General features: G+C 35.7%; 1 protein-coding gene across 3 annotated transcripts in view; it reads right to left on the bottom strand.

Moving 5' to 3' along the window:
• CDK17 (cyclin dependent kinase 17) overlaps positions 1-24,028 on the bottom strand; it is a 90,765-nt gene that overhangs the window by 31,794 nt on the left and 34,943 nt on the right. For 2 of the 3 annotated variants that reach the window (XM_063154851.1, XM_063154852.1), the window contains 4 exons: positions 22,798-22,946; positions 18,195-18,233; positions 9,428-9,592; positions 3,108-3,241 (listed from right to left, as the gene is read on the bottom strand). In XM_063154851.1, coding sequence (XP_063010921.1) covers positions 3,108-3,241; positions 9,428-9,592; positions 18,195-18,233; positions 22,798-22,915 — 456 coding nt within the window. In that variant the 5' untranslated portion in view covers positions 22,916-22,946. The remainder of the gene's footprint in view (positions 1-3,107; positions 3,242-9,427; positions 9,593-18,194; positions 18,234-22,797; positions 22,947-24,028) is intronic. The other variant, XM_063154853.1, reaches the window with a different exon arrangement.

Here is a 24,028-nt window from a genome sequence, read left to right as displayed (position 1 = left end):
CTATGCATTATTTAGGAAGGGCAGTGCAGTGGGGATAGGCACTAAAAATCAGAATGTGTATTCTAATGGACAAAATGGGCCAGGAATAATAATTTTTTTTTTTTTTTTTTTTTTTGCTAATTAGCACTTTGAGTACAGTATACAATTTTTAGCAAGCATTTAATAAAACCTGGTTGGATATAAAACCTGGTTGGATTGTTAATTTTCAGAATCCTAGATGAAGTTCAAGCCGAGCATAAAAAATTGGTTATATATACAGAACTCCTGTAACTAAAAAGGATGTGTCAAGGTTTCAACTTTACCTGATTAGTTGCCTTCAAAATGAAATAGGACTTCTGTCAATTCAGCAGAAAGAACCAAACATATATAGCCAGCAGGAAATTATGTACAAAACCACTATACACTACAGCAAATATTGGTCAAACTAAGCACAAGAAAGGACACAGCCATAGTGTGACAGGCACATTCATCCTAGTGAGGAGGAACAAGGAATATTGCTTTATCGTGTTACTCAACTGTGTATGTTTAATCAAATACCTTCCACAATGGATTTCAGCTGGAGCTAATGACCTCAGCAGACTGCAGCAAAAACATTCTGTCACACATGTACTAATTTACTCCAATGTGTAATGTACAGCACACAGCTATAACTCATCCTATAAAGGGAGGATGTCCTCAGGCTACCCAATGTCTAGAGACAACAGATCGCCACCAGCCATCAAAATAAAACTGAATAATAGAAACTCACTTCACAACACAGATTGCTTCTTTTTCTTTATATAATCACATTGCTACTACTGAATCAGCCAGCTCCACCACACAAATCCCACAAGGCATACGGGCACAACTCTTTACAAGAGGAAAGAAACCTTGCTTTGGTTCCCCCAAAGGTCAAGGAAGTAAGTGATCCCATTCCACAAGGAGCAAAATGAGTAAAACTGGGTCTTCTGTGGATTTATACCTTGCAACTGAACACATATATGGATATATTAAAAACTGCTGGTTTTTAACTAGCAGTGGATACATTAGCAATGTCTCCCAATGTAAAGCTTTTTTCACAGAAATTAATAGAGAATTAGAATCTGAGATTTCTAGCAATCTGTCAAAACTGACAGAAAATGACCCATGGGATAAATAGAAGGAGGAAAATACAGGCAGACAATGTAATCACTTAAAGCCTTTTCACTTAGGAAATGAGAAAGTTGACTGAAAAGATTATCACTAGAAAGGTATTTCAACCAAAGCTATGAGATTGTTGCATTTTCCTCCCTCTGGAATGCACAAACAGGTACAAGTCCGACTTAATCTGCTACAAAGTACTTCTAAAAAGCAAACTTAAGTCCACCAAAAGCATCTCTTACTCTTAAAATTCAGAAGTGAGATTGTCTGCACTTATCATGGAATCTTACAGGAAAAGTCACTGTATCAACACTACGGTGATTTGAGGGCACATTACAATTCTTACAGAATATACATGAATAGATGCCAAAAAACCATTTGCTCTCTCTCTCATTGACTAAGCCAATGAAGAAATAATGCTAATTTCAACAGCCAGAAGCAAGCATTTGGAATTTGGTAGAAAGTGAGAAAATCAGCATTGCATATACAAAAGGTAAAAGCTTCCTAAAACCTCTTAAACAGTAATATTAAAATTGTTTTACAATTGAAGAGGCAAATGAAAAGATGCTTTTATTTGGAAAAAAAAAAAAAAAAAGCCTTCTGAAAAATTACACAGGAATTTCCTGACATTTACTATTCCTGAGATCTTTACTAATTTCTTTTGGAGTTCTAGAATTCCAATACAAAAGAGAATCCTTTAATGGTTCTTCACCCTCTCTGGAAGACCCGATGGATTTCCATTTCAGTTTGTTAATTTCATTATGAATCATTAATTTCTTTTTTCTTTCCTGTTCTAAACATGCATTTCAAAATGGAGAAGAAACAGACAATGAACAAAAAGCAAATAATACTTTTAAGTAATTTCCTTGATTTTTAACTTCTCCAGCATACATTCTGATAAGCAGGTTTTCACAATGGCTTTTTTCCTTAATTGAAGTATCCTGCATAAACCAGTAAACCCACCTTTGTTCTCCCAAGTAAACTTCAGCAAGCAAAGCCAGGAAAACAAAGGTCTTAGATCAAATAACATAGAAATTTAAAAATTTGAATAGAAAACCTCCCAGGTGCAAGAAACTATCTAAATAATTAATACAACTAATACACACATTTTTGAAATCATATCTGCGCTATATGCTTGGAGCCTGGGAATTCCAAGCATAGCAGAATGCCTCACAAAAAAAATTTTTGGCATGGACACTCTACAGTAACTTATCTAAATCAGTTTCTCAATCCAGCATTTGATATGAACCTTGAATGAAGATGCAAAATCTTACAGCTATGCTTATTGCAATGTATACCAAAAACAGCAACTACAAAATTCTACACGTTTCTGTAACAAAGACATCATTATAACTGCAACTTTTATACACTCCAGAAAAAGGGAAGTATTCTGTTTTAGTTCACCAAGGGAAATGACAACAAAGCAAGCACAAGGGTGGCTAGTATTCATAATGAGAGCCATAAATAAAGGAAATTATGTGCACAGTTATTCATAAGGTACTTTTCCTCCTTTTGTTTACCAGCCTGTAAAGTTCCGCTCATGAAAAAAAACAGGAAGAGAGGAAAAGGCTGAAGCAGTCAAGACCATCGCTGCTGCTGTACCATTACTTTTGCAAAGACTAGAAAAACAGTGTTAAGTAAAAAGTGTCAAAACCATGTATCTTCTTGAATGCATTCAGTGGCTTGCACACAATGAAACAAAAAGCTATTCAAATGCTGCACTTAAGAAATTCCTCCTAAAAATTCAGGTTTCAAAACATATTTAGATTTTCAAATTTAACAGCTTATAAACAGTGCAAGAGAAGCATTGTTCTGTGTGATAAATGGAGATAAATTTAAACAGTATGAAAATAATGCTCTCTGCATGAAATATATGGCAGAATGGTCGGTTAAAGTTAATTGAAAAGACATCCAGTTACAACAAACAATTAAAGCAACTCCCAACTCTCTTGTCAGTTGAAATGACCCTTATATGAAAAGTGAATTACCTCCATTGAGATTCGTCTGTGTATCCGGTTTCTGAGACAAACTCCTGTGGGAGACTGAACCTCATCAGATGACGTTCCAGAAGCTTGATCACTTTCCCCATCCGATCCCATTTTCAAATTTTCATGAACAATATCTTAAAAATAATCCAAATAATTGAAAATAGTTAAACAGCAATGCCTCAAATAGCTCTTCTGTACAGAAGGAAAATAACGGAATCATTACTGTGCACTGAGTTACAGCAGAGTCAAAGACTCATCACAGCCATGGCAGACTTGATACACACTATTTATGACTCAGTAATAACCACAAAATGAACAGGATTACTTTATAGGAAGTCTATGCAAACTTACTTGAACTGCAGCAAAACCCAATTTTCCAAAACGAAAGACAGACATTCCAATTCCAGCTGTAATTCCAAAAAGCCAACACCCCCTCCCAGCTTCAGTTCCTAAAATTCCTCAGCACCACTTCTCCTTTAGCTGCTTTTGCATATACAATGTTGCTGAGAATAATTAACATTTTCAAATCAGACTGACTAATGCTGGTAACCTAAATATATCTTCAGAAACTTTAAATTCCTACCAAGAGGTATAGTAGTATTTTCAGAAATGGCAAATACAGAAGCTTCAAATAGAAAATCCCCTGGCATCCATGTGTGGAGTCAGGGGATGTATTAAAACCATCTAAATCAAGGTCCACAACATGAGAGTGCATTCAGTAGAAGACCTGACTTTTAAGAGCCATTAAGTGAAATCTGTGACCTTATGGAGGAATTTACCTAACTGCTTGAGTTATGTGATGCAGAACCTTCATGTCACCTGAAATTGTTAATTTTTACACAATCCTTAGGATTCCTGCACATAAAAGCTTATGTATATGGTATGAACACATACATATATACATTGCTTTTAAGAACCAAAGGGTTTTTCAGACTTTGGAGACAAAGACTGCAATCAACAAAAGAAAATCAAGGCAGTGTCATTATAGCATAAAGAGCCAAATGATTTGCAAAAGGACACATGGGAAAGTGGCCATACAAGTAATTCACTATGAGTAATGCTCCATCATCAACTTTGAAATAACTGAACGGCAAAATTACTCCAGAAATTAAATACCTATATATATAAAGTAGGTGCTTCAAAAGACACCAGTTTCCCTGCTGTCTCCTGATCCTTGTTAGAAATCATTATCTTCAACAAGGTGTAAAAGAACCTGAGGAACAACTAAAAATCCCAGAACTCTATCTCTGAAAAATGACAGAATTAGCTAAATACACAGAGATCAATTCAGCCTTACCACCAATACACCTGGAAGTATTTAACATTTGCAAAGCAGTACAGCCAATTAAAAAAGCCCTCAAAAACAAAAAGAGAAACTGCAAGTTCTACCACCATCAACAAGCAAGAAAATTGGATTTTCTGGGGAAAAAAGCACCACTAGGGCTATGTTTCATTATCTGCACATCTTCTAAAATATTTTTTATCTAGCTTGGCTCACATAGAGTCATGCACACTTCAAAGGAACAAATTCTTCCTCAGTACAAACAATTTCCTTTTATGGAAAACAGAATGGATATAAAAAGAAAGATTAATTTGTAAGTTATTAGTAACACATATTTTAACTCAGAATACTGTAATTAAACACAAACAAAGCATGCATCTCATGCACAAAGCAAATTTTCCAGCAGTGATGCACATTTATATTGCCTTTCTATCAGAAATCCACACTGAATCAGAATTTTCCCTGCAAGTCATTCTCAGATTTGGACTAAATGAAAAAAAACCCCAAACCTGCACTCCTTATACAATGAGCAATCTTCTAATTTCAAACAAGCTAAATACTTATCAGTGCTTCTAAAAGCATGGCAATTTGAGCCACAGAAAAACAGTTTCAGAAAGTGGTTCCTAAAGATCAGCCATAGTTTTCAAGCTAAGCAGAAAAAACGTGACTCTCTTCTGCTAAGCCTCTAAGAAATGTTTTCTCTGTAGTGACTTGACAGCTGTCTTTTTAAAAATCTCTAACAAACTGTGGAAAATTAATTTTATTAATATAAAAGCATTACTTAAAACATACTTGCAGCAAAGCTGTTATGCCAGCACTGTTATATCTGGTATAATAGCACACTCAGCATACTGTTTCTTTAATAAAAACCCTCTTTTAAAATACTTTTCTGAGAGGTCATGTAATCCAATTTAGCAATTACAGCTCTTTAGATTCTGTTAGCAAAATGAAGTGTAACAGCTACTGACAATTGTTCCCCAATCTGTTTATCCCCATGTTAAAACAAGCCCACTGGTTGGGACCCAAAGTCTACTGTCTTCATGGAAGCTAGGCAAGGCACAGTTATCTTGGCAATCTCACAAAATAAAAACTGACAAAATTAAAGTAGTACTGTGTTTTAAGCCATGGTGCAATTACATAATTTCTTTTTTAAAGAGACTGATTTATATTTTAAAGAGACATAATTACTTTAAATAAAGTAATTATGGGACGGATACTATCATATTTGTCACATTTAATTCATAAAAGCATTTTTATTATGAATTTACAATTAAAAAAAGAGAATTTGAGATGCAATGCTCAGAACTACATAGAGCACCCTAGTTGACAAAGATAATTCTTCTTCTACTAAGAAGATCACCTGTGTAATAACACACAACTAAGCACTATTTCAAGAACTAGTACTACAAGCCCATATACCTGGGACAGATAATGTAGCTGCAAGGAAATTCTGTTCTTTGTAAATCAGGAATGTGAAGACAAAGAGGGTCTGTACCATCAAGTCTAAAAATGCAGTATTTCCAACTTATTTAAGATGATGCTTTGAATACCACTGTGATATGATTAATTCTGGTAAGTCTGGATAAGCTATATACCCAGAACCAAGAAGGTTTATGCAGGATACTGGCTGGAGCAAGCAAAAATGTATCATTAGGCACATGCATTTCCAATAGGCTAAATACCCAACTACTCCTATCCATAAGGGTTTGCAGATGTTTTAATTATTTTCTAAACAGATATAGTTTTAAGCTTTTTAAAAATAACTTGACTGTGCTGTCATCTGATATAAATGCATCCTTTTATTTGATTCAATTAAAAAGGCATTAGTAGAGCCTTATGTTCATTATTTTAATGGCATAAACCCCAGACTAAGGCATTAACCCAAACATTTTAATCATTTTTACACAGGTGCACAATGATGCTTAAATAAGCAATGATGAAAACCATTAAAATATTTCTCTAATTTCTCTAAGCCTTTCTATAGACAAGTTTACCTGCATGAAAGCTTGCTTGCATAGTCTTCAGAGGTTTTAATCATTCAATAATGTATTGAATTGATTTCATTGCAATACCAAGCCATTCTCTTACATAGATTATTTATTTTAATGTACTCCACATATCTCATTAAATATCTAGAATGGCCATGTAATGAAAAGCTAGGTGCAGATGACTACAGTATAAGAGGGAAACTACAGAAGTACATTTAAAGGAAAAGGCTGTCCTCATTTCTGCTGTGAGGAACACACTACAGAAGGAATTAATACAGGGAACCTGCGGTGCAGCAAATGAGAACTCCTCCAAGTGAGCCATAATCAAAGTCACTAATTAGTACTGAGTCAGACTGCATGATCTTTCCACCTTACTTCAAATTATTACAAAAATAATCGTGTGACTTGCATAATGGATTTCTTCCATGGTGCACTTTTCCAAAGCTTATTTTTCTATGAAGTGGCTACACTGTACGAGTAATTTCAGCGATAATTCAAATTGACGAAGACCATAGTGAGAAATTGCCTTTGCCATTACCATTACTGAACTATGGAATGCTGTATGGAAACATCATTCCTTTCAAATAATATTTATGACAAAATTAAATAAAACTTCTCCATAACTGTATCAACACAACTGGCAAAAGCAAGGATTAACTCTCTCCTGGCTGTTACTGCAGTTCACCAGCACGGCCAACTTCAGTTAACTCTGCACATTCCAGGAGCCTCTCCAGAGGTGATGTTAATATAAATATGGAACAAAGACAGCTGGATTCCTTCTGCATTCAGCCAGGTCAGGTCCTAAAAAAAGTTTATTACCTCTGGCTTCATCATGGACTGCAGCAGCTAAATGTTTCCAGAGGTACAAGACTGTAGAAGCTGCACAGATGTAACTGAACTAAAAAAAATCTATCAGCTAAACCCTCATTGAATACTTTCACAATCTGGTCTGAAAATCACTTCTATTATTTAAAATCCTTCTGGTAACTGAATACTGAAATTTAAAATTGCTAAAAAATTTTCTTAAAAAGGCATAGCTCAAAAATGTTTCCTTTACACAGCATTTTACAAAACATAAAGCTAACAGAGAATTTCCAAGTAGAAATTATTTTTAAAGTATTTTGGCATTTTACACATTATCACAACTGCAGAAACTCAAGTTCAACGCTCAAAAAGCAAATGAAACTCCAAAATCCTCCTAGGCTTCTCAGTCAATTTTTATAGTGATAATCTCATTCAAACATGGGCAACATGAAGATGCACTTGTGGCAGGTCTCAATTTAATCTGGTTTTCTTTAACGAAATAACCATCCTTTACCTCACATGATTTTGTATTTCAAGGATACCTTTCTGATACCACTTTTCTACCTACAAAATAGAGGAAAAACTGTAAAGAAAAGAGGGTTGATGAAGAAAGCAAAGGAAAGTCTCATGCAGTGTAGCATATTTGACTATTTTGTTTCTGATGTCATTATCCCAACAGGGAAAACCTCAGCTTCCTGATGAGTAATACCCCATTCTCATATGGCAGGAACAAAATAAAGAAAGATGTGAAAAGGAGCAGAAAGAGGAATTATGATTGCATTTACCTGTACCTCTGTTTTTTACCACTAGATAACAAGCACAACTAACTTGTATTTCCACCTAATAAGGAGTTTAAAAAAAGGCATTATCCAAAGCAAAAAGATGTGTTTAACATAGACATACTGAGCAACCAGGCCCAGTGGAAAGTGTCCCTGACCATTGCAGAGAGGTTGGAACTAGGTGATCCTTTGAGGTTCCTTCCAAGCCAAACCTTTCTGGGATTCCATGATACACTCTGTACATACATCTATTCCATACTACTTAAAAAAAATTAGAAATTCTTGTTAAGGGCAACACAAGTGAGAGAGTACAGGTGCCTCTGTACTAAAACACATCTTTGCTGCTCCTGTACTTAGTTTACATGTATCTACTTTGACAAATAATCCATAAAGACTTCATATTCAGATAAAAACAGATTCCTCTAACTACACAATTTTTTAAAAAAACTCTCTCTCTGTGTTAAATTCTTGGCAACTTAATTACTGGTTTGGCAAAAAGGAAAAAGCAAATACTGTTTACAGGACTCGAGTGAAATCAGAAACTGATAGAGTAGTCAAACCATGCACACTAAAATCCATTTTCTTGTGTGATAGCAGCAACTGCTAGAGTAAAGTCAACAGGATATACATCTTTTTTCAGTTGGAATGGTAACTCAAGCAGTAAAAAGGGATTTTTTTGAACATGATGAGTGGTATTACACCAAAGGAGGATATAAAGGGTTTGACTACTATCTTGAAAATTCGTAGCTTAATCTCAAACATCAGTTTATCACACTTCTAAAGGAGGGCAGGAGATTGCAAAATAATAAAAACTCTAATTAAGCTGTGACTTGTTCTCATTTTCTAGTATCAATTAATTAAGCATAATTTAAAATAACATAAAAACAGGATAAAACATTAATGGTGACTGGAGGCACCAATTTGACAAATTACTTGAAGAAAAAAAAATCATAACTTATTTGCTTCACAGAAGCACAAATAGCTCAGGACAACAATAAAAAGGTAATTATAACTGAGTTGCCTGAATTTGTCACTGAAAAAAACCCCATTTTTTTCTCCAGAACAATGAGATGTAATACAGCAGTTCTTTTAAAATTCCACATATAGGATAATTATCCTCTGGTTTTTTTCATAGTACATTAATTGTACTTCTTGCCAATGCTTAACTGAGGTGGATACATGGGTTCTTTTCCAAGTATTAAGAAAGAATATTTTGTTACTTTTGCAACTTTTAAAGTTGCAAAAAATTAATGGGTGTTTTCTGTGTGCTCTTCTAATTGCTTTCTTCCTGAAAATCTTAACAGACATTCAGTGCCTTAAGAACAAATTTCTCAAACTCCAGAAAATATTACTGCATACTCTGATATTTATTAAAGCCGTAAGAGTATCTGTACCTCTTGCTATGAATCAATACCAACATTATTTTTCACAGAAAAAGTATTTGAAACAAACAATGCAGGAAATTACCTAATCTGCTCCCATTTCTGGGCATTGCCATGAAAGAGCCGAGGCTGCCCCCGATGACGCTGTGTGGTCTCCGCAAAGGGGGCTTCTTGAAAGACCCCGTGTACTGGTGGAGAAATGAGTGCATGCTGTGAGACGTTGGAGGCCTGCCATTCTTCACAATAGGCTCTACAGTTCACAAGGATCAAAATATTCATTGCCACAAGTAAGGAGGATTGTCAGGAACATGCCAGAAGAAAAAAAAAGAAAGAAGAAAAGAGTTAGTAAACAGGAAATCACCAGCCTGGTAAAATGATCTTTCATGCTAACAGCAGACCACCATACTATGGCCATTTCTCTATTGACACACAAGTACAAAACATGGCATTAAGGGTTACCCAAACTTCATTTTACTAAATCCTGTCACTCTGCTGCTGGACAAGTAAATGCCCTGAATATACAGTCTTAGAATGTCAATAAAACCAGAACACTGTAATTATTTTCTTCTGTCTTACTGCACAATGCTTCATCTTTACTTTTAAACAGGACAGCTGTTAGATCAACTATGATGAGCAAATTCAATTATAAGCCTTCAAAAATATTCTCCCCTTCAAAATTCTTGTGGGTGACTAATACCAAAGCCTTGCCACTGCAGATCTTTAGAAGAAACCATACCTGTCTACACCTCCCAGAGTTGTCATGCCATAATTAAAGTTATTACCTTCCAGGGTATCAAAAAAATTAAGCATTCAATTTTTTATTTATTTTGGCTTTCTACTGGTTTGTGTTTCAGATGGTTCACAGAGATTTTTTTAAAAAAAGTTATTCTCATTGATAAGCACTTTCTAAAAGAATGAAGTGTTAGAAATTTTAAAATCTCATTTACAAGTGTGAGCAGTATCTGGGTATTCATGTTCCCTCAGCAACCTGACTCCTCACACCATGCAGTAGCCCTCAAGGACAGACATGGTCCTAGAAGCAGGCTAACTCTGAAAACATGAGGGTTTTTTTTACCCCCAAAAGAAGTAGAACAGATGCCCACTTGCATTGACTGTCACGACAGTGGACTTAGCAGAGCCACCAATGAAGTCATTCATACAAGAAAATAAAGATGAAATACTCTCACTTCAGAAACGAGATCAGAGTCATCTGGCAGCTACATGCAAGCACTCTCCCTATACTAGGAAAAAGAACAGAAGCTATGCCCAAAGAACAGTTGAGATTCAAGTAATTTTGTTTTTCCATCATTTGATTGTTTTTAACGTTACAGATTCATGTTTGGTACTACTCAGAAGACAGAAAAGGCAGCAGCCACACACTGAGCAACCACAGTGTGAGAGTTACTGAATGGAGCAGCACCCACTGGAGCCACTGCTCCTGGGTGTGCTCAGAGCTTCACTCATGCCTCTTGGGACAGGGAGCAGTCTGGGATGCTATTTCATCACTCCACCTTATATACCCACATGCAGGGATCCCAAAATCTTCCTTTACCTTCCAAAAAAGGGGAGTAAGAACAATACAGCTAGGAGAAGTATTTTATGGAAAGCAGAATTTCAATGGTAAAGGAAAGGAAGAGCAACAAATGCCTAACAACCTATGGAAAACAGGATCCTGAAGGGAACACCCTCTCTCCCCACATACACAAAAACCTTCTAGATACATTATTATGATTAGTCTGAAGCAGAGACAGGAGTACACAAACACAATTACCCAAGGACAGGTCAACGACCCTAAGAAATAATTATACAAGGAATTTTTGCATATAAACAAGAACAACACAGTGAGACAAAAAAATCATAAAACATTAACTCATCTGCTGCAGGGAAAAAAATAAAACCCCTGGGGAAAAAAATATGCTGCAGACCAAAAGCAGAAAGGACATGTCAGCACTGTTACAAACCTGCCTGCATCCTTTCAGTAGCATCCTTCATAAACACAGGGCTGGAGTGGCTGAACATGAGGAAAAATACACCACACATCTGTGTATACGTCTGTAAAGCATGATCAGGGTCTTCAAACCCCTGCATATCTCTGTCCCAAATGTTCATTTCTGTTCTAATCACTTGCATCACCCTTTTGACTTAAGTGTGATACCAGCTTCATTGTTGCATGCCTTTAACAGCAGATTTATCCTAGGGCAGCAGGCAGCAAATTCCCCATCAATTTTTAACAGAATCTATTACTACCATGACAGGACACAGGCTCACATTCAGCACAACTACTGCTTTTGGTAAGTTAACAGAAGTTTGTTGCTTTCCAACTTTCTTGCTAATTTGATTTGCATTTGATTAAGTTTCTAGTCTAAACACCTCACACTGAGTTTAGATGCAGTGGTGAACAAATGAATAGTTCCTTGTATGTTATGGCTTTTGTCTACTCATGCTAAAAGCAATCTACCTTCATGAACTGTGCAGTATGCAAAAGAGGCCAGAATTTATGAATACACTGAATGTCTGTGTAGAGATAGAGTTTTATGTTCATTACTAACATGACAGTGTGATGCACAGAGATAATTGAAAAAATCTGTTTTCCTCATGGCACTGGTAAATTTGTATGTATTTTACAGTTAAAAACAAAATTCCTAAAATATCCTAACATATGCAAAGTTCAGCTCAAATATAGGGACAATTACATATAATATTAACAAATAAATTTATATTACAATGAATGATAAATGGTTGATATGATAAGATCCAATTATACAGAAATAACTTTTGTCATCATAGGAAACTACTACTTTACTGTCTTAAGTACTGTACTAAATTGTGGAGCCCATTATAAAACTTTGCAACAATAATTTAGGTCAAATAGTAGGACAGGCACAACTACTGGCAGACAATGAAGTGAAGGTTACAGAAACACTAACGTGACACTGTATTTCTGACTAAGACAAGTACTAATACTGCTAGTTTATAAGTGGGGGTTTAAAATCCTGATACATGTTAATTTACAAAAAAGGAGGAATTGTACAGCATATGATGGTATAATGTGGGCTTGCATTTTGGAAAGTATATTTGTTATAAAGAATTCAGTGTGCACTGCCCTATGCTAGGAGCCTCTGAAGAAACAGTTGCATGAATTCTGCATTATGCTACCTCATCCCTGCAAATGTGACAGCAACAGCCAAGAGTTGGAGCAAATATTGAAAATTATCAAGAAAACCTTTGCCGGAAATTAATTTACAAGACCGCTTATTACAGTTTTCATGCATTTAGGAGATACAAGAATTTTAAAAAGTGCTTTTAAAAAAACTATTCAACTCCCTCTCTCTCCAAAGTCTCACAAGTACTTCTTTTGAAGTTACATTTTCATTTAATTCACATCCATTTTTTCATAATTATGAATATGTTGAATCACTATATTTAAAGTACAACACAGCAGTTCTAAGATGCAAGTTTAGTCAAGTGTCTGGCCTTGAATAAAATGTGTCTAAACTGTAAAAGTTATATGTCTTTACTACATATATCTATAGAAACTGCTTATAATTTTATTTCTGTGATTATTGGTTTGATTATTCTCTAAAAAATATTTTCCCTACATAAAACTCATAAACATACCTTACTTTAGTGTCACTCTACTTGGTAAATATAACTCAGTAGCTATGTGCTGCTGTTGGTTTAATACTCAGCTACAGGCTAAATGAATGGTGGAAATTAAAAGGTCAGTAAAAAAACACTAAAAATTCACTGTGTGGATCTACTGCATTTTGAGATCATGCCCACATCTGGTACTCCTCTCTCATGTGGATTACAACAACAGAAGCACGACACAACCCACAGACTCACTGAAGGGCTGAAGAGGGCACCTGGGAATCTGCTGCATCCACCACCTCCTTCAGCACAAGAGTGAAAAAGCCAGCCATGGCAGGTTGCATACTGCACACAAAATGATTCTTCTGTGGAAACTCCTTGCACAGGATGATAAAACTACCCAAACTTGCAAGAGTCAAAAGGAGACTGAACAAGCAATCTGCTCAGGGTTACTAACCACACAGAGACTTGCCTAGTTCAGTAAGTCTCTGAGCTAGAAACTGATACAGTACACTGGGGAAATGATGCTGTACTTTGTACTTGTCCTCAAATGTCATCCTCAGAGACTGGAGAACAGACAGGCAGAACTCCAGCTGTCCTTACAGCACAAGACTTCTGCAGCAGCTGGCCATTTACTTGTGTTGGCTGTTGCTGGCACAACCATTCCAGCAAGGGTCTTATTAGCCATTTATCTCCAGCTCTCTTTCCTCACCCTACAATCTGTAGCTCCAAACCAATAAAACAAACTGATATAGAAAACAAGCTGAAACAAAGACTTTTCAGTGGTTCTTCTTATATTGTATTTCATCAGTTGTTATTACATTCTCTTCTTATTTTGGCTACAACATCATGTAATCTTAGACTCATCTTCCAAGCAATGCCATTTCAACATTTTCATTTCTTAGGCAGCATACTAAACTATCATGCAAATCTAGTCTTTCAATGTGAAAGAAGTTAAAAAACATTCTCAATGAGAATATTTATAACTATACTAATGTACAGGATGACCACATAGTTTTCATTGTCCCTGAACAATTCTTGCAATAGACACCCTTTAAAAAAGAACATCCACATATGCACATTAGTTTTATATCTATAAAAACACACCCTCCTTACTTTAAAGGCCATGTCCATGTTATCTTGTTTAAGTGTGCACCTTCAGCAAGGGTTAAAACTGAGCAATGCATGGTGACTGTGCACTGTTGTATTACTTGATGTTCAAGTTTGGTGAGTGCTGAGTAACCCTTTATATAATTTGGATCATTTTCTTGTACTTCTCACATTCTGTCGTTCAAACCTCCATCACTGTTGCCATAACCCAAAATAAATCCAACAGCACTGTTCAAAGAAAATGCTGCTCAATATACAATCAGTCTGGCTTAATAATGGTTGAAGAGTTGCTAGATCATGAAATGCTTTGGAATACACACACCTATTTTAAGAAAACATTGTACCCAATGAGATACCACTGCTTTCCTTTTGAAATAAAGCCAACACCAATGCTAACCAACATACAAAACCATAAAAAACCTCAAATGAACCACTGAGACAAATCAATTGTGTAAGCGGACGAGATTTTTTTTTTACTTCATAATTATGAAAACTGGCAGAGTCAAGTAGAACAGCAGTGTATATAACCAAGAAACCTATCCAAGGAATTAACTAAACCCAACAATTTTATAAAGAGGCTTCGTCTTCTTCCTTTAACTGCAATTTAAATTAACCAAAAACCTTGACCTGAAATTATCCCTGAGTTAAGCAATTTTTCAATGAATCCACAATGTTTCTTTTCCTCATCCATCTATGATAACAAAAACCCACACTACCACTTTCTTTCCTGTGCTGGATTTACTTAACTGGATTTACTTAAGCTGAGCTCCAGAGAGCCTGCAGAGCTGCTGGCATTTTTTTGCACAGCCTCAGCAACTGACATACTGTCACACGTCAGTCAGCTGGTGGATTAAAGAGAGAAAGTGTTTTCATTAGGAATGTAAATGCATTTTAAAACACTTTTTATGAATATATATTATCACATACTCAACTAAGTCTTTCTTTTTTTATGTCCCATGAGTATCACTATTATGTGACAAAGAGACCAAGCTGTTTTTCAGATTTCACTGCCTAAATTTTGCAATGGTATTTTCTTCAACTAACTTTAACAAGAATTAAATCACCAGCCATACAAGGTGACATTTTTCCTTAAATCAAACATCACTGACAGAGACGAGTATGTCTGCAAAAAAATGTTTGATTCCACAAGCACTCTCCATTCTGGACATGTAAACCATATAAATACATACTTTAAATTCATAAAAATAAAGTTAAAATACACATGTGGAGATTTTCTAATCAAAGTAAGAAATACTGAAGACTTAGCATATATGATTACTGATTTGGGTATGGAATGGGAATTGAATCCAGGCATGCCCATACTCTAAGTAAGGATGAATCTTTGTGACTGCCACAATTCATTGCTTCTACCAAAAATGTGCCTCAAGGTTCCTCCCCCTGCCTCCCAACAAGAAAGTAATGTAATTTTGATTCAGGTTTTTGAACTAGATGACTATGGGGTATACAGAGCACAGCTGCTGACAGAAGGATGGAGGCAGAACCTCACTTGACACTTTAAGCTGCAACTTGACTTTGGACTGGCTCAAGTGTAAGAAAATCTCACTAAGTGTCTCAAGAATCCACTACTGGATTATATAGGACAGGATTCAATGCAGTTTCTTTTCCACCACCTTGACCTCACCCTTGCTCCAGAAAATTTACAAGGTTTTTTTTATCATTTCTAATTTATGGGGAATGGAAAAGTGTCAAAAATCTACATTTGTGAAATTAAATATTCATTCTCTGAACAGGTTTGCATTCATGAAGCTTATACTGCATCATCACAACATTTTAGAACTATTTATGTAGGCTTCTCAAATGCTACTGTCATGTAACTTACTCATATTTCAGCACCATCTACTACACATTCATTTACCTGATCTGAATGTTAGGCTCTGCTAATGATTATTCAGTTTTTACATAACAAAACCTGATATTTTTTTTGGAATTGAAATATAAAATATTTTGAACAAACTGCTAAAGAAGCTGTTGTCAAGAAGCCCTATTTTTCTTCAAAAAATCTAGAATGTAAGCAGGTGAATTTCTGATATTATAGAATTGGCATGCTGCACTGTATAAATTTTAATTACACTGCTATAAGGCAGTCAGACCCACTCAGTAAAATTAGTTGATTGCAGGTGACAGCCTCCATATAAGATACATTTAAATAACCCAAAGCAGCAATACACTTGCTATAGATGTACTCTCCAGGAGCTGGATGAGGAACACTACAAAATACTGGGTATTTATAGATTATTTTATGGGTTTGTTTCCTTGGATTCTGTTATGTGATACCCAGGAAAACACTGAGTCACTCTAAAAACAGAACAACCACTCAATACCATTTAAACCAATGTTTGTCATTAAACAATAAGATGAAATCCTCAAACTACTGAATATTACAATTTTAAAAATTTGGCAAAACTTCAAGGGATTACTCCTATTGCTCAAATTAATCCATTTGAGTACAGCAGTCGTTCCAGAGCAAATGTTCCTCACCTGCACAACACAAGGCAAAAAATACTGGTAGAACATTTGAAAAAAATATGCTAATATAACCCTGAAGAAACACAGTTGTCACCCTCCTCTAAGAAATGAAGTACCTCAATTATTAAAATGCAGTGTAAAGTCCTATATACCTTTTTTTAAATTTAGGACAGAAAGGACAGATCTTTTTCTGTCTTAACGACAATAACAAACTACAAATACACAAGGCAAAGAATGAGATCAAGACATCTAAAAAACACTACAGAAAACCTTTCAAAGTTATTTCATGCAGAGTGAGGTTTTGTCTTCTAGGTATGAAAAAAATAAAGAGCACAATCAAGTGAAATATATTGAAAACCAAAACCCTGCCTTTAAGATTTATTTATTTCATTCTGCTCAGAAGGTAATTCTCAGATAATATTTTTGGTCATCAGAACCTATACTGGAACATAAGCATGGTAATTCTGCACCTTAAATCATATCAAGCATAACACACCATCAGTTTAAAACTGTAACTGCAAAAGGCATCACACTACACCAAAACCTTCAGAAAAAATATTTCAGCTACAATTTAATTCAATGCATGTCAATACCACAGCCAAGATACAAGTATCCCTGGCCTCTATCCTTGCATTCACACAGACAACTCCCAACGCAAACATCTGTGAGACCAGGCTGCCAACCAAACCAGAGAAGAGAGGATCTGGCTCCTCTTTGTCCTACTTTCAGAAACAGTGTTGGCTACTTATGTGCATTTTACTTTTCTATACTTAACGACTCCACCTGAATACCATTTGAAAAGCATCTCTGCATATTCATCAGTGAGCCTACGCTAAAAAAAATCTGGAGTATGAAGACAGTCCACTTCTGCATCTAAACATTATGTTCCCTGCCAAACTTGTACTCTACTTCTAAGGAAACATTTATGAGTGGACAAAGCCCCCACACAGCCCTCCAAGACTATGGGTCTCTGCAGCATGCTTTCAGGCACTGAATTTTCATGCTCATTTCACTTTATAAGCACTTCCACATATGAACAGAGCCTCTAGGTATTGTGGGAAGAAGCAAATTAAAACAGAAGGGAAGAAAGAACACTATGTTGTGCAGCATACGTGGGATGGAGAAACCGTACTGAACAGTAATAACAAAAAAGGATGCAAACCACAGCACAGAAGAGTACATACAGACTATAATAAAAACATTGCCAGTACAGTGTAAGGGACAGTACAAGGATCAGTGTTTAGCTGTGACAGCTACCAATTACTCACAGTAATCTGTAGTTCTAGAATGAGTTCTAGCAGTTCTGGGGATTTCTTCTCCCTCTACCCACCCACATCTTCATACTGATACTTTCCTCCAACATCAACAGAGAAATTTTACCAATTTATTACCAGTAAGCATTTCTGTGCTCATATTTTCAATTCAAGAACACTGTCTTGAAAATATGTTGCAACACACTGTTTTCCTTCCATACTCAAGGAATTACACATAGCAGATGGAATGGAAATTTCTCAGCTCTGTTGAAGATGACATGAAATGATTAAAACTACAAAGGCGTTTGGATGTTCTGAGACAGTATTGCAATGTGTTAAATTGTAAAAACATTCATCCCTCTTATCCAGTATTAACTAGCCATTAATGCCTTAAACCTAAAAAACACTTACGCACTTTACCGTAGCTGATCCTTCCATTATTACTCACACCTGTAAAATTACAAAAAAATTATGCAAGTGTTCATGAGACTGGATCCTATGATCACATCACTGAGCTAAAAGAGACCAAATGAAGATAAGTATTATTTTACAAATTCATGTAGCCATTTCTATCAGAATGACACCTTTTTTTGTTTACTATGCACATGTGTATTTATCTGTACCAAAAACCCCAACAAAATAGACGGCTTTCCAAGTTACTTATAAATTAATGCGAGAGCTGTGGCTGTATTTTGGAATGTGTCTTGCAATTATTCTTAAAAGCATGCTTGGAGTTTGTGATAGTGCATTTCATAATGTTAGACAATACAGCCACATTTTTTGCTTTCACTAGAGATCATATGTGTTTGAAGTATTTGCATAAATTTTACACTTAATTAGGCATTAAATATGCATGACTTGGATGTCACTTCTAGCCAGATTTCATTAGTGTGTCATTGCCAAAGAAAAATTTAATGGGTAAATTTAGTTATCAACTCCTACAAATTATCATTTTATATTGTCAATATTAATCAAAATACATATATTAAGGTAAAATCTAGAATTAAAAAAGCAAGCATTGTTAGTATGAAAAATTAAAAATAAACAACAAATCCACCTAATTGGTTTTATATGTTGAAACACCAGAGACCAAGAAAAGCTTTTGTCCTCAGATGAAAGACTAGCCCGAAGTATACTTCATACAGTCCACAGTTCATAAGGCTTCAGATATATTATTAGGTATTTCACTGGTCCCTCTATTTTTATGGTTTATGACCTGATTTGGCAGTGCTTCCTCACCCAGAAGCCAATTATGATGAACATAATTTGTATGAAAGATTAAATTATATATAGGTTTCTGGTCACTAAATAATTTGATGGTGTTCCAAAAAACTCAAGCCCAATGGTTGTTCTATATTCAGTGCAACAGCTCTGCGCTACTGCATTGAACAATATGGGTTGATCCCTGCTAATCCCATTTTGCTGCTCATGGATGAGTGATGCATACTGAGATTGTACTGACACCACACGATGAAGGAGGCTGTGTATTAAATGAGACTGCATACAAAAGGGGAGCTGATTCAGTGGTACCAATGCACTGCAAAGAAATCAAAAGTTATGGATCTATTTTTGTGGCCGTGAACTACAAATGGGACAATTTGTTCTACATTAGGAGTACTGTTCTTTGAATCTTGAAACAACCCACTCAAAGATGCAGCAAATGACAAGGTGGGCCTCTGGATGGGAGCTGCAGTTAACTTGAAATCACAGGCAATTGTTTTGGGAGAAAAAAACATTTGGCAGGGGGGCAATAACACAGGTTATTGCAAACAGCTGACCATAAGGAAAGGTCCCTAATACTATGTACAAGTGATCTACATCTAGAATGGCAGTGCTGAACTGCAACTTATAACAAGGATTTTTACAGAATATATCTCTATATGTCTATATACATATTTGTATAAAAATGTATATATGTAAGTATTTTGCAGGATATAAATCAGATGGAGATAAGTCTGGATTCTAGGTCAGCACAGATGTGGTTTTGTATGGACACAGTCTCTACAATCTCCATAACCCAGTAACACAGCTGTTTCCCAGGAAGGAAAAAAAATAGCATGTATAAAATTATAAACCTCAGTGAACACAGCCATCAGCATGGAATGACAGGAGACAAGATGATCGATTTACTAGAAAGAAAAACTTAAAACAAAAGAATTGGACAATAACAATGGAATTAAATTTTGCTGTAAAGGCCTTCAGCATTCAGGATCTAGTCTTGCCTTCTGACCTGAAATGTACAGTTTCAATCCCCTTCAACTCTTATTTCCCAAGTTCATGATGTAATGCTTGAAAATAAAGCACATATGAAGAACCACTTTCTGAAGATTATTTGTATCCCTGACTCTAAATCTCTGTAGACTAATATACTGGCATGCCTTTGATTTACTAGACATTAAGTTTCTTCAGGAACAGATTCAAAGCCTTTTAACTGGGCACATTTGTTTCTCTGTTCCACAGGGTAAAGGAGCTGTTTGTTCTTAAATGCAGAACTAAGGAGATGGTTACTCCTGCCTCCTGAGTTCAGCACCACCACAGTAAAGGATGTACTTTCAAGATCATAGTGCAGCTATCACTTTAAAATATTCTTCAAGAGACTACATCCTCTCATGCGTCTCAGTTGGATATTTACAATTAGTGCAGGCTTTTTAGTACTGTGATTTTGTAAGACGCCAAGGAAAACCTTTCTCATTGAAGCACTCCTTTGTCAGCAAATTTTTTTAAATGCCCACTGAAGGATTTTTTCCAGGCAATGTTCTTTACTAAACTAGTCTTTCACCAAAAGAGAAAAATAATTTCTTGGCTGTTTTTTCAACAATCGTTACCCAAAGCCCAATCCCTGTGGTCTGTCTGAAAAATACTCTTTCCAAAATATCTTCATCTGTGGGAAAGTTAGAGCATCCTTTAGAAAAGCAAGACTAGCTAGAGCAGCAAGCATTTTCCAACCCTACTTTCTAAGAAAAGTAGGGTCAGAAAGGAAAAACAAAGGAAAACAAAAATCCACAATGTAGTATCCTGTTCACATCTGCAAGATGAAAGATAGCACAAGTACTAATAACTGCTTTCTGGAAGAATCTGAAAAAAGGTAGCAAGGGTCAGTAAAACTTTTTTTAATGACATGAAGTGATGAGTTAAAGATTAGGCACAGCAAAGTACAGTTTATACTCTTTGTCTTCTTTTAAGAGGTTCTACAACACCTTGAGTGTATCCAAGAAGACTGTACTAAGGCACCAACAATGTTCTCCAGGTATAAACATTGCATATGTCATTATTACAATTTTAATACGCAAGATTCCCTTTGGCCAATGAATTACCATGGAAAGTAAAATAAAAAGAGCACTAAAAGCTAGATAAGTAATTTGCAATTAGGAACATTTTCTTGAATTGTATTTTTTACTTATTTTAACCCTTTAAATATCTACTGACAAGATAAGCTTGTCACAGTTTGGTGACAAGCATGCAGACATCCAAGTTTTACTGTTTGCGATTATTCTCAGATAAATATTACAAGCTGCAAACGGTTTTACAGATGGCTTAAGATGGCATAAGCTCATGCTTCTGTAAACAGGTAATTGTGTTCTCTGTCCCTCGAGCTGATACCCAGCACATGGTCCAGTTTAAGGTAAAATCTTTTTATTCTTCCTGGATTCAGTTTCAATGAATCAATTCAGCAACCCAGTTCAGTACACTCAATGATGCTGGTAACAATTTTTTAATGTTCATTTCTCAGCATGAAAGTAACATTCTTTGCACTTATTTACATAACGAAATCAATCTTGCAGAAGTATATACAGGTCTGAAAAAATATGCATCAGTAACAAAGGCGAATACAAGCAAAATCACGTGGGACAAACTCAGTGTCTCAAAACCGACTTAACAGATAGTGTAAAAGTACTGCAATTGTTGCTGCAGAGTAGACCTGCTATATCAACATATAAGAAGTTGTAATAAACCTTGTCTCTCAAAATACTGGGCATGGTCCATATTAAAAACAGGGCAACAGCAATGAGTATACCAGGGATTGAAGGTAAAAATGAAAAACGTTACTAGCTTTGTTTTGCCAAAGGTAAATTCTGCTCTCAAAATCTTGTTATGCAATGTATCTTGAACAGAGCTTTAAAAATCTGCAGGGCAAATTCCATCATCTCTACCTCTACTCAAATTTCCTGGCCCTGTCAGTTTTCAATGGGAAAACTCAGAATCCTTTATTGTTGTGAAGTGGGGCAAAAATAAAATTCAGATCTCTTGATAAACAAAAAAATCTTAGATATCAGCAAAGCAAAAAATAACACTAATCAGCACTGAAGATGAAATACGACTTAAATGCTGCAGCCCGGGAAGCAGAACAAGCAACAAAACCTCTTCCAGTCATTATTACTGCAGATTGCATCCAAAAGCGGCATCATCACTAATGGGGACTTCACAGCAGCCAACACATCTATGGGATCAGCCAAAGACTTATGTAAGAATACAGAGACAAGCTGGTTATCCTGAATGTTTCTAGTCACCTTCATAGTGGTGAAGAGAAGTACTTCTGAGAGACATGAAGAGATGACAAAATTTAGACTACTGCACTGCATCATCAATGTAAGGTAAACAGTTTTATACGGAATGCTTAAGCAATTAGTCAATCATATTACTAAATAATGATTTTGAGAACAGACTGAATTTGAAGCCATATGAAGCTGATGTGAGACTCACTAAACCCATACAATGGATTTCAATATACTGCAAGAGCATCTATAAGCCTTGGTGCACACAACATAAAAAGATAAATTTAGGTAGCTTTTGATAAATAGCTGTATGACAGTTCAATATCAAAGCAAACCAAACCAGTATGTAATACCATATCAACCTGTTGAAAGAACTAGGGTAGTGGAATATAAGAAAAAAAAAAAAAGGTTAGAGAGAAAATCCCTGCAACTGTGAAAATTTAAATAAACCCCAGCAATGCTCACTTGAATAGGGCCTGACAAAATTCTTACATTTTCTACAAAGTAAAAGACATGCTTACCGTTATCTTTGCTGCTGTTTTCTTCAATTGTCATTTGTTCTGCTAGCTCAGACAGCGATTCATCGATGGTCTGGCTTCCTCGCAAGGTTAAGGAAAGTCTTCTCTTAAATTTTTTCATTCTATCGATATTGAGTCTGGCTTAAGGAAGCCTGAAAACAAAAATAAATAACAAAAAGTGAGAAATAATTAGGTAATCAGAAAATGAAGTTTAATTGACTGACATAAAAATGCAGGAAGGCTTACAGAAAACTTGGGCAATATGCAAGTTATACTTAAAATAATACCCCTAAGCAAGATTACTCTACTGGACTGAAGATGAATGTGTTGAGAGGTTGATGCCCATACATTTTTGCAATTTTTATTTCTATTTGGAAAAAAAAAAGAACCTTCGGACTTGTTTGGATTTTTGTTTTAGAAAAACAGCTAACTTCATAATCAATTTTACAGTCCAATAATAAAGGAAACAGTCATCTGAGAACTAGATCAGTGTGTGCTCTGTGGCCTTCTCCACAGTGTCTTTCACTAATCCCACTAAGGAGAAGAAGACTGTAACCCTTTCTCTTTTTCAGCCCAATTGTTTATGATGAAAACTTACCAAACTCCTCTCTATTTTACCCTTTTTACAAACAGAAGAAGGGGACAATGCTGAAAGTCTTAAAAACAAAAGCAGTTCTCAAACACCATCCCACCTAGAGAAATAGGATGGCCAGGGTCTGGTAACAAAACTCTGGCTAGGATGGATGTTTCCCTTAAGAGTCAAGCAGTAGGATGGAACTAGGAACAAAGCAGAAGGCACTTTGTCCCTAGAAAGCTGTAAGCATAATAAACCATAATAACAAAGGTCCAGGTCAATAAACATGCTGCCACAAGTCTGAGCTGGCAAGTGAACTTTGTGGTGGGCCATCCGTGTGCCCTTGCATAACAAGAGGCGCAGTTCTGTCTCTCCTTACTCCATATGGACAGTTCATCCTTGATGTTATTTCACTCTAACTTGTTCATCTGCTCATAGACTCCAAGAATCACATATGCAGTGTTCAACACAAGCACAGCATACTGAAGTCTGAAATGCTCATATATTTTTCCCCCCTCCCATGAGGTTCTTTGCCTTCCAAAATTCATAATTCACATATAAAATCAAATTTTGCTCAATGTTCTCATTTAAACAGAGAAATGCAACAAGTAGTATGCCAAAGATCCACATTTAATAACAAATTGTGAATACAATTTTATA

The sequence above is a fragment of the Melospiza melodia genome, chromosome 4 (assembly GCF_035770615.1).
Source record: "Melospiza melodia melodia isolate bMelMel2 chromosome 4, bMelMel2.pri, whole genome shotgun sequence".
NCBI lineage: Eukaryota > Metazoa > Chordata > Aves > Passeriformes > Passerellidae > Melospiza > Melospiza melodia.
This window is presented reverse-complemented; position numbering and strand designations above follow the sequence as displayed.